We start from the raw sequence: 10,918 nt of genomic DNA, 5'->3' as shown, positions 1-10,918 counted from the left end.
AAAAAAAAAAAAAAAGAATGGATGAACAAGGAGATACCGCTACATTCTTGTTAGAATGGCTAAAATCTAAAACCTGACAATGTCAGTTGCTGGCAAGGGTGTGGAGCAGCAGAGACTTGCATTTACTGTGGGTAGGGATGCAGAATGGTACAGCCATTTCGGAAGATGGTTTGGTTGCTTCTTCCAAAAGTAAACATAGACTTACTCTATGATCCAGCACTTGTGTTCCTGAGTGTTGACCCAACTGATCTGAAAATGTATGACCACACAAAAACATGTGCATGTTTATAGCAGTTTTATAATCTCCGAAACTGGAAGCAACGAGATGCCCTTTAATAGGTGAATGGGGATGGGCGCAGTAGCTCATGCCTGGAATCCCAGCACTTTGGGAGGCCGAGGCAGGTGGATCACCTGAGGCCAGGAGTTGGAGACCAGCCTGACCAACATGGTGAAACCCCTTCTCTACTAACAATACAAGAATTAGCCGGCCATGATGGTGGGTGCCTATAATCCCAGCTACTGGGGAGGCTGAGGCAAGAGAATCCCTTGAACCCAGGAGGCAGAGGTTGCAGTGAGCCGAGATCGCGCCACTGTACTCCAGCCTTGCTGACAGTGAGATGCCGTCTCAAAAAAAAAAAAAAAAAATAGGTGAATGGATAAACAAACTGACATATCCATACAATAGAATATTATTGGGCAATGAAAGGAAATCACCTATCTAGCCATGAAAAGACATCGATAAATCTTAAATGCGTATTGCTAAGTGAAAGAAGTCAGTCTGAACAAGCCACATACTGTATGATTCCAGTTCTATGACATTCTAGAAAAGGGAAAACTATATAGTAGTTGAACAGACCATTGATCACTGGGGCCTGGGGTAGAGGGAGTAGAACTGAATAGGTGAGGCATAGTGGGGTGAAACTCTTCTGTATAAGGAAACCTCTTGTTTTTGTTTTTGTTTTTTGTGTGTGTGTGTGTGTGTGTGTTTTGAGACGGAGTCTCACTCTGTTGCCCAGGCAGGAGTGCAGTGGCACAATCTCAGCTCACTGCAACTTCTGCCACTCGGGTTCAAGCGATTCTCCTGCCTCCGCCTCCCCAGTAGCTGGAACTACAAGTGCACGCCACCACGCCCAGTTAGTTTTTGTATTTTTAATAGAGATGGGGTTTCACCATGTTGGCCAGACTCGTCTTGAACTCCTGACCTCGTGGTCCACCCGCCTTGGCCTTCCAAAGTGCTGGGATTACAGGCGTGAGCCACTGTGCCTGGCCAACTTTTTGTGTGTTTTTTTTGATTCAGGGTCTTGCTCTATTGCCCAGACTGGAGTGCGGTGGTGTGATCGTGGCTCGCTGCCGTGTCCAACTCCTGGGCTCATGCAATCCTCCTTCCTTGGCTTCCCAAAGTGGATTACAGGCGTGAGCCTCGGTGCCCGGCTGAATAAACTTTAATGTATGCAAATTTTAAAAAATTCATCTTGGAGGTCAGCGGATCCCAGGATGGAATGCAGAATGCAACCAAAGAAACTAGCTATATTACAAATGTATGCAACAACTTCACTGTAGGGGCTGGGGGAATAAGGTGCTGACCTAGAAATGAGGGAGTCTGTAAGACTAAAGGCAAAAGGAACTGCACATAAGCACCGCACTGGAGTTGAGAAAGTGGTGTCCCACAGAAGTATGGGTTAACAATTCCAAAACCACTGCACATGTAGCTGGAACTGAACAATTAAGTAAACAGAGGATTTATGATGGGGTCACTCTTGGAATGAAAAGTTACAGATAAGCAAGTGGGGTGGCTAGAATGATCCATGTGGTAATGGACTGGAGTTGGAAGCATCAGGATGAACTCATGTACAGCTTAACAGAGATTCAGTTGCTTACGTACAGGAATATTTATAAATGTCTATATACACAGAATAGAATGCACACACACACATATCTCCTCATGTTATCAGCAGAGAAGACTTGGAAACAATTGTGCCTCCCTACCCCACACCCACTAGCAACAAGCACCCAGTGTAGTGTTCAGATCTTGGTTTCTTTTCCTTTTCTTTTCTTTTTTTTTTTTTTTTTAAGACGCAGTCTCTCTCTGTCACCCAGGCTAGAGTGCAGTGGTGGGATTTCAGCTTACTACCACCTCCATCTCCCGGGTTCAAGCCATTCTCCTGCTCTGGGGCGGGGCATGGTGCCTCCTGAGTAGCTGGGATTACAAGCACCTGCCACCACGCCCGGCTGACTTTTTGCATTTTTAGTAGAGGCAGGGTTTTACTGTGTTGGTCAGGCTGGTCTTGAACTCCTGACCTCAAATGATTTGCCTGCCTTGGCCTCCCAGAGTCCTGGGATTACAGGTGTGAGCCACTGTGACTGGCCCCTGTAGGCACAATGCCCCACCCCAGATCTTGGTGTCTAATACCATCCTCCACTAAAATGAACCAGGGCTCCTTGGAGAAATGACTGATTCTGGGACTGGGGCAGGAAATATACCAAATAATCCTGGAGCAGCTTGTAGTGCCAAAACGTAAAAAGTGCTAAAAACAAACATACAAAATGATGGGGACACAAAGCCAATTGAAAGACTCCCTATGGATCGATCTATCTGTCTATCTGTCTGTCTGTCTATCTATCTATCAATCATCAATCATCTACCAAGATATCCTATTGTTCTGTTTCTCTGGAGAACCCTGACTAATATATAGGGGAATCTGGGCATGTGGTATTGGGAAACTCTCTGTGCTATCTTCACAGTCATTCTGTAAGCCTACAGCTCTTTTGTTTGTTTGTTGTTTGTTTGTTTATTTATTTATTTTGAGATGAATCTCACTGTGTTGCCCAGGCTGGAGTTCAGTGACAAAATCTTGGCTAACTGAAACCTCTGTCTCTCGAGTTCAAGCGATTCTCCTGCCTCAGTCTCCTGAGTAGCTGGGATTACAGGCGCCTGTCACTATGCCTGGCTAAATTTTGTATTTCTGGTAGAGTCAGGGTTTCACCATGCTGGCCGGCTGATCTCAAACTCCTGACCTCAGGTGGTTCACCCACCTCGGCCTCCCAAAGTGCTGGGATTACAGGCATGAGCCGCTGCACCTGGCCTAAATCAGAAGATCTTATAGCTTGGGGCTGCTCTGACTGGCAAGAGTCGGAGGAGTTGGGCAGCAGGTGCCCCCTGTAGCAGGGGCAGGGGTTCTGGACTCGCCGTAGTTTCAACCCTTCCCACTGTTCCTTCCCCAGCCCACTGCAGCCTCAATCTCACAGGCTTAAGGGATCCCCTGCTCCAGCTGCTGTCTGTTGGGAGGTGTGTGTGAGATCTGGGGGAGCTGGGAGCACTTCTTTTGCCAGCAGACACATTGCCCCGATTCAGACACTACACAGCCACTCCCAGTTCTCCAGCCACAGAGCCTGCCAGGCTGAGGCCTGGGGAGGTGGTGGGAGGCTGACCCTGCGTGGGGTTCTGATTACCCTCTTCCTCATGGCCATCACTACCCCTCAGCCCCTGCAGCAGGGACAGACATCTTCTCAGGCAGCAATACCATCTGTACCAGCCGTGAGGGTGGTGGAAGGAAGGGTGGGAGTGTGGACCCTGGCTCCCAGAGAAGCCACTGAGCCTGGGGCAACTTATCCTCATCCCCAGTTCTGCCAGATTGGCAGAGGCGATTACCTAATTGAGGATTAAGGATTAATTGAGATCTGCCAGGAGAGTGGTGCTGAGGCCCCTGCGGCCAGCGCTAGCACCTCGGCATCCAGTCTCCAGAATGTGCAGGGCGCATCTCCAGGCCGCCTGCCTGCTTTGTCCCAGGGCCATCTTGTTGGCAGGCGCCATGTGAGGACCAGGCACAGGCACTGGGAGCTCTCACCCCTTCGTGATGAGGAAGGACAGGGCTTGTTTGCTCGCACCAGGCAGGAGCTGCAGATGAGGCCTGTGCCATGGCTAGAAGAGGCCGAGATCTGGCCTGGGCCTGTCCTGACCCTGAGGCATCCTCCATAGTTGGCACTGTGGTTTCAGAGTCCCCAGGCCTGGGTGCAAGTCCCACCGCCCTTCATCCTGATTATGTGTGGCTTTATGCCAGTCCTGTGTTCTCCTGGAGCCTCTGTGCAGGCAAAGGCCCTGGATTAACCTGGGGAGAATGGAAAGTCATGGCCAGGTCCTGAACAGGGGTGTGACAAAACGCAAGTGGCATTTTAGGAAGAATAACCTGGCAGTGTGTAGGGATAGAGCGCAGTGAGGCCACGTGGTCTCTAGCAGGTCACTTAGACTTGGTGCTATTGTTTATGTTATTTTTAGTTAAAAAAGTGTTTTTTAGAGACAGGGTTTTGTTCTGTTGCCCAGGCTGGAGTGCAGTGGTGCAATCATATAGTTCACTGCAGCCTCAACCTCCTGGGTTCGAGTGATCCTCCCACCTCAGCCTCCCAAGTAGCTGGGACTACAGGCATGCACCACCATACCTGGCTAATGTTTGCTTTATTTTTGTAGAGATGGGGTCTCGCTATGTTGCCCAGGCTGGCTTCAAATTCCTGGCCTCAAAGTGCTGGGGCTGCACGCATGAGCCACTTCACACGGCCCTCTTGCTATGGCCTTGATGTTTGTGTCCCCTCCAAAATGCATGTTGAAACTCAATCCCCAGTGGAACAACAGTAAGGGGTGGGGCCTTCAGAAGATGATTAGGCCACGAGGGCTCTGCCCTTATGGATGGCATTAGTGCCTTGTAAAAGGGCTGGGGGTGGCGGTGGGGTGGGGGGAGTAGCCAGGCCCTCATGCCCTTCCTGCCTTTCTGCTATGTGAGGCATCCTCAGGAGGAAGCAGCTCAAGGCACCATCTTGGAAGCAGAGGCCTGGCCCTCTTCAGACACCCAACTGCCCTCACCTTGACCCTGGACTTCCCAGCCTCCATAACTGTGAGCAATAAATTCACGCTGTTTATAAAATACCAGTCTAAGGTATGTTGTTATAGCAGCAGGAACAGATGAGGGCACTCAGCCTGTCAATTTTGTCAATCTGCAAAATGGGGCCCTAAAGACTGGGGTATGCTTTGGGTGTCCGGGGTCCTCCAGGGGGAAGATGCTGAGATGGAGTTAAGGAGGAAGGTAAAGGGGGAGGAAGCAGGACTGGGCAGGCAAGCCTCTGATTCCACGCCGATCTGTCTGCCTTGGCTGCCCCAGAGGGGAGCTCGGAGCAAAGACTGCCCATTAGAGGAGCCTCGCGTTAGGGAGAAATGTCCAGATCCTGGTTCCCCACGCTGTGCTCAGTTAGTGGCTGGGGGCTCCCTGGAGGAGTGAGGTGTCAGCCCAAAAGCTGAGGTGTCTCCTGAAGGGGCCAGTGACTGAGCCCTTCTGCTAACTCACCCACTCTAGCCTCTAAGTTGAACTGCACGTTCTTGAGGGGAGCTCTGAGCAGTGTGCCTCCAAGGCTACTGCAGGAAAAGTGACATCAAGCTTGGGAAAAGTCTTTCTGCGGTACTTTCTCCATGGTCAAATGTCATCATGGAGCTAGCAGGAGCTGTTCTCAGGATACACGGCAGGAAATGTGGAGGCCAACACACGCCTGAGCTCGGGACAAGAAGGCTCTGTTTACTTGCTAGGGATGTTTCCTGACACTTGCTCTGGGCTGGGTCCAGGATCCAGAGAGGAAGAAGAGAGGGCCCCCATCTCCCTGGAGCTCACAATGGAAGGGCCTTGTGATCCAAGAGGACAGTCCCGGTCCTTGATTTTGGGGGCCAAATACTGGAGCCTCCAGGATGAGCAAGTGAGAGACAAAAGCCATCTCCCCAGGCTTGGAGATATTTTAGTGTCAGAGAGACAGAGACGAGGCCAGGCAGCTTTATTGGAGAAGTGGTGGTGGGGTGAAGGCAGGCAAGGGCGCTGCACACAGGTGGGGTGGGGAGGAGAGGGGTGTCCCTGCTGGAGGCGATGGGCTTCAAGGAACATGCTGGTGGGCAGAGGCTGTGGTCCTTGAGTCCTGTCTGCTGCCTCCAGCTTCTGTACAGGCTCACCGAGACATCATTCGCACAAACTCTGCCAGGATGAAGCCAGGGTTTTGGGTCTGTTCTCTGGACTGCACTAGGAGTGAGGACCATCTGCAGGCCTTGGGGTGGGTGGGAGTGTGGTTGAGGGGAGGGTCTTCAAGGGCATCCTCTGGATCTGATAGGGAATAGGTCTCAGGGCCAGGAAGTGGGGGCTTTGTCTTATGGGGGGAAAAATAAACAAACCCTTGTAATGGAACTTGTTTTCCTTTTTGCTTTGACAGGTAGGAAGCTCAGGAGCAACTTTGGGGCCTACTTATGGGAATGCATTTCCACATAGTAATTTTCCTTGGCTTCTATTACTATTTAATCATTTTCCTCCTTTATGGAAATGCAGCATAGAGGAAGAGCTGGGTTCTGGATCAGGCTGCCCAGATTCAAATCTTGGCTCCATCTACCTGCTTTTACTTAGTGCCTAGGCTTTCCTGAGAAAGGACTTTCTTCTCCTGCCTATGGGGATAACAATTCCTTCCTCTCGGGTTCTGCATGATGATTAACTAGGAGAGGACATTGGGGTGCGTGGCACAGGGTCTGGTGCACAGTGGTGATGCTTGCTGTGCGGTTTCTTATCTGCTAGGAGCCTTCCAGGGCGTGTGTTGCTACGTGCGGCAGGGGGTACCTTCGAAGTCGACCAGGCCGTCCCCATTGAGGTCCACGTCCTGGAGGATCTCCTCCACCTCCCGCTGGCTGAGGCGCTCCCCCAGCAGGGCCTTGAGGGCCGCCCGGAGCTCGCCCACGCTGATGCGGCCGTCCCCGTTGGTGTCGAACTGTGGCGGCGTTGGTCGTGGCGTCTGGTCACTGACAGTCATTCACACGCGCAGCCCCTCACTCACGGCAGACACGCAGCCCCGCCCGCCCTTAGCCCCAGTGGCCGCACCTCCCGGAAGGCGTCCCGCAGCTCCCGGACGCCGATCATGTCTGCAGTCTCTGCCAGCAGCTTGGGGCCCATCAGCTCCACGAAGTCTTCAAAGTCCACCTTCCCGCCACCTGGGGGTCCCGTCCATTACAGACCCAGGGCACCAGAGACCCCTGCCCCGCCCCTGGCCCTCCCTCCTCTGCCCCCTGCCTTTCCTTCATGAATGGATCCTTTCCTCCTTCTGCATCTGAAGCCTGGGCCATCTATATTTCCCAATGGGAATCGCCCTCCAAACAAGGCACGGATTTGGCCAAAGGTGAAAGGAAAACCACTCTCAAAACCTCTTGGGCCGGGCACGGTGGCTCACGCCTGTAATGCCAGCATTTTGGGAGGCTGAGGCGGGCGGATCACCTGAGGTCAGGAGTTCCAGACCAGCCTGACCAACATGGTGAAACCCCGTCTCTACTAAAAATACAAAAATTAGCCGGGCGTGGTGGCCGGTGCCTGTAATCCCACCTACTCAGGAGGCTGAGGCAGGAGAATTGCTTGAACCCAGGAGGTGGAGGTTGCAGTGAGCCGAGATAGCGCCATTGTCACTCCTGAGCGACAGAGCAAGACCTCAACTCAAAAAAAAAAAAAAAAACCAGAACAACAACAACAACAACAAAACCCCCCAAAAAACTTCTTGGAACTTTCCTTAATTTTCCTGAAGAGTTCGGTTGGGTTCAAGTCCTGGCTCCAAGGAACTTGCTGTGTGACCTTAGACAAGTCCCTTAACCATTCAGTTGCCTCATTTACAGAATGGGAATCACAGTCCTTGCTGTGCCCACCTCCTAGAGGCGGGTGAGATTCTCCAGGGGCAGAGAGCTTGCCTTGAGAATGACCAAGGTCATGGGCTCTGGGGACAGCCTGTGCAGTCACCTCTGTATCTGGGTTTGGCTTCCTGGGCCCAGTCAAGACATCTGGAGGACTGGGGATGGGGACAGGTCCGAGGCACATACTGATTTGTTGTGAGATCTCGATGAGCTCCATCTCGGTGGGCATGTAGCCCAGGGTCCGCATGCAGGCACCCAGCTCCCGGCAGCCGATGTAGCCATCCCGGTCTCTGTCAAACTCCTGGAAGGCGACCTGCAGCTCTGCCAGGCAGGGTGGGGTCAGTCCTTCCTCCATATCCCCCTGATCCTGGCCTGGACCCACCTACCCTTCTCCCTTGGTCTAATCATCCCTCCTTCTGAACATCAGATTCTCTTTGCTGCCTCAGGGCCTTTGAACGTGCTGTTCCTGTTATTTGTTCTTTCAGCACATATTTGAAGAGTATCTACTATGTGCCAAGCTCTGCTCTAGGCACTGGGGATACAACAGTGAAATTTTTCAAAAAGAAAGAAAGTGGGGGAAACAAATCACGACCGCTTGGAGATTTGGTCTTTTGTCACCTACTAAAGGAAGCCATCCCTCTACATGTGGCCTCCCCAGCCCGTTTTTTCCTTTCCTGGAAAGCACGTTCACAATTTATACTTGTAGCCGACTAACTGACGTTGGTCTCCAGAGGGCACAGGCCATATCTGCCTAGCCGACCGTGTTTCCCAGTGCTTAGCCAGGGCCAGGCACACAGTGGGCACCCAGGAAGTGTCAGCTGAATGAGCAAATATAAAAGGGGTCCTGTCACCTGCCTGGTGAGTGAGACTAAGAAATGACAGCTGGGTGGGGGTCTGTCATCCCCTCCCTGCTCAGTCTTGTCCCCATTTCCCTGAACCGGTGCCCTGTAGGCTTCTTGCTCCTCCTTCCTCCTGGAAACACTGAGGCCCCCACCCGATGCCCCCCCAACCCTGTGTCCCCTCCCTATGCCCCCCATGCCCACCTCCCCTCCAGGGAACCAGTTCCTTCTCCAACCCTTTACCTTCAATCTCCTCGGGCCGCAGCTCCCGGTCCTGAAGGGCACAGAGGGGTTAGGAATTCCCACTCCTCCTGATGGCTGTGCCCTTCCTTCTTCTTCTCAGGGGTCCCCCTTCCTTCTTCTTCTCAGGGGTCCCCACCCAGCCCCACACTGCAACACGCACACGCAGGGCCTGTGTCTGTCTGACCGCTCAGCCCTGGTTCCCACCCAGTCCTGCTCACTGGCCTGGGCGACCGGGTGCCCCCTTCCCTGCTTCTGGCCTAGGTCACTCCTCGGGCCATCCCCACATACTCCGTCACCCTCTTCTGGGGCAGGGTGCTCCCTTTGCTGGTGGTGGATCTGGGGTTTGGGCGGAACCTCAGACTTGGTCCCACCAGCCTCAGTGTCACTGTTGATCTCTTCCGTTTCTGGGGTCATTGCGCTCTCTCTCTGCACCCCCACCCCAGATCTGTGTGCCTTTGCTCTGATGTCCCCACTCAATCCTCTTCCCCCCAGCTCCAGGAGAGGCAAAGCGAGGGGCAAGGGCAGGTGGACTGGCAGGTGAGGGGCAAGGGCAGGCGGGCTGGCATGACAGGGGTAAGGGCAGGCAGGCTGGCGAGCGGGTGGCCGTACATACGAGTTGGGTGGCGGCAATGCTGGGCCGCAGGAAGATGCAGGCAGGCCCCACCAGGCTGTTGAGCACTGAGTAGCCCTGGATGCCTGGCCTGGGGGCCCCCTGCTCCTTGGGGCTGGAGCTGGGGCTGGGGCAGGAGCCCCTTGGTGGGGAGCCGAGCCACTGCCAGGGGTCCTGCAGCAGAGCCGGCCATGAGCTGGGGCAGTGGCCACCGAGCTCCGGGCCTGATGGCCCTCCCCACTCCTCTCACCAGCTGCTCCTGCCTTTGGAGCCCAGCACAGGACAGTAGGGAAGGGGCTGGGGGGTAGAGAGAGGACCCTCACCCGTGAGCACTTTAGGCAGAAACGGTCCATCCTCTAACTGTTCTATTGGGCAGACTGAGGACCAGAAAAGGCAAGAGACTTGGCCAAGGCCACTGAGAAAGCTAGCGGCAGAGAGGGACCTTGTGCCCAGCTCTGTCTCCTAGATGGAGGCTGGCTAGCAGAGAGCAGAGACCTGCAGCCAGGATGGGGCAGCTGGATGGGCAGCTGGGGGATCTGGTGAGCCTGGCAGGGAAGACCCAGCGGTCTGTAGGAGCCAAGATCAGGGTGGCCAGAGGCTGTGACTTCCAGGAAAAAAATCTCCATCTGGGGCAGTGTGCAGCCCCCAACCCCGCCCGGCCCTCACAGGGCTCTGCCCATCCCATCTGACCCTCAAGGTTCCATTCCAGCCTCCTGGCCTGGGCTCTCCCCTGACCCTCCTACCTTAGGGCCCCGGCGCCAGGGCCTCTTGGCACAGTTCCCCATGGGCCCTGAACCATGCCAGGCCTGGAACCCCGGGGGTGGCCTGGGCTGGGCCTCAGTGGATGCTGCTGCCCGCGGACTCCTGCCAGCCCCCAGCTGCTCCCGGTGAGAGCCTGGGAGTACTGCCGGGGATTTTCCTGGGGTTTTGTGGGGAAGATCGGGGGCGGGTGGGCGGGCGGGGGACCTGGGCCCGGGGCTTGGGTCCTAATCCGGGATTATCTTTGAGCATCTCCACTGCTGAGGGGGGCCACTTGGGCCCAAGGCCCCCTGGAGAGCACAGACGCCCCAGACTGCGTCCTGAGGGTCTTCCAGACACCCCTTCTCCAGTACCCTCCCCCAAGCCCTGCCTCTAATCTCTCCCAATCAGGGGAGGTTTAATGTCTTCAGAAGCAGGGCTGGGTCCTAGGAGAAGGAAGGCAGGCGCACAGTGTGCCAGGGTGGGCTGTGCCCTCCGAATGGCACAGAGGCCGGTTAGTATGGACACGCGGGCCCTCCCACACTGCCTCTCAGAAAGAGGAAGCCTCTTGGCCCAGCCCAGGAAGCCCCTACTTCTCTATGCCAGGACCCCAGCTGGGCCCTGGGCTCCTCACCTCGGGGGAGCCCCACTTGCTTGCCCTTGGCACCCCCTGCCTGGACTGGTGCCCCGCCCTTGGATGAGGAGCAGAAGGGAACCCCCTCGGTGTGTGGGCAGTGGCAGGGCTCGGTGAGGGCGGAGATTGGGAAGGGAAGGCACCCCAGCCCTGACGACCTGAGAGACTCCCCCATT

General features: G+C 54.6%; 1 protein-coding gene across 2 annotated transcripts; it reads right to left on the bottom strand.

The window, feature by feature from the left end:
* Positions 1 to 5,782: 5,782 nt before the first annotated feature.
* Positions 5,783 to 10,444, bottom strand: CABP2 (calcium binding protein 2). 2 transcript variants are annotated; one of them, XM_011942347.1, is made up of 7 exons: positions 10,114 to 10,251; positions 9,374 to 9,544; positions 8,761 to 8,791; positions 7,865 to 7,999; positions 6,885 to 6,994; positions 6,627 to 6,774; positions 5,783 to 5,999 (listed from the first exon to the last, which is right to left on the bottom strand). In XM_011942347.1, the coding sequence occupies exons 1-7, from the start codon at positions 10,153 to 10,155 to the stop codon at positions 5,974 to 5,976; spliced, it is 663 nt and encodes a 220-aa protein (XP_011797737.1). In that variant the 5' UTR covers positions 10,156 to 10,251; the 3' UTR covers positions 5,783 to 5,973. The 2 variants fall into 2 exon arrangements, with proteins under 2 accessions (XP_011797737.1, XP_011797736.1); XM_011942346.1 differs by having other exon boundaries at positions 5,784 to 5,999; positions 9,370 to 9,544; positions 10,114 to 10,444.
* Positions 10,445 to 10,918: the final 474 nt, after the last annotated feature.

This window comes from Colobus angolensis, unplaced genomic scaffold (assembly GCF_000951035.1).
Source record: "Colobus angolensis palliatus isolate OR3802 unplaced genomic scaffold, Cang.pa_1.0 Scaffold21, whole genome shotgun sequence".
Taxonomy (NCBI): domain Eukaryota; kingdom Metazoa; phylum Chordata; class Mammalia; order Primates; family Cercopithecidae; genus Colobus; species Colobus angolensis.
The sequence above is the reverse complement of the archived record's forward strand: the minus strand, read 5'-3'. Positions and strand labels throughout refer to the sequence as shown.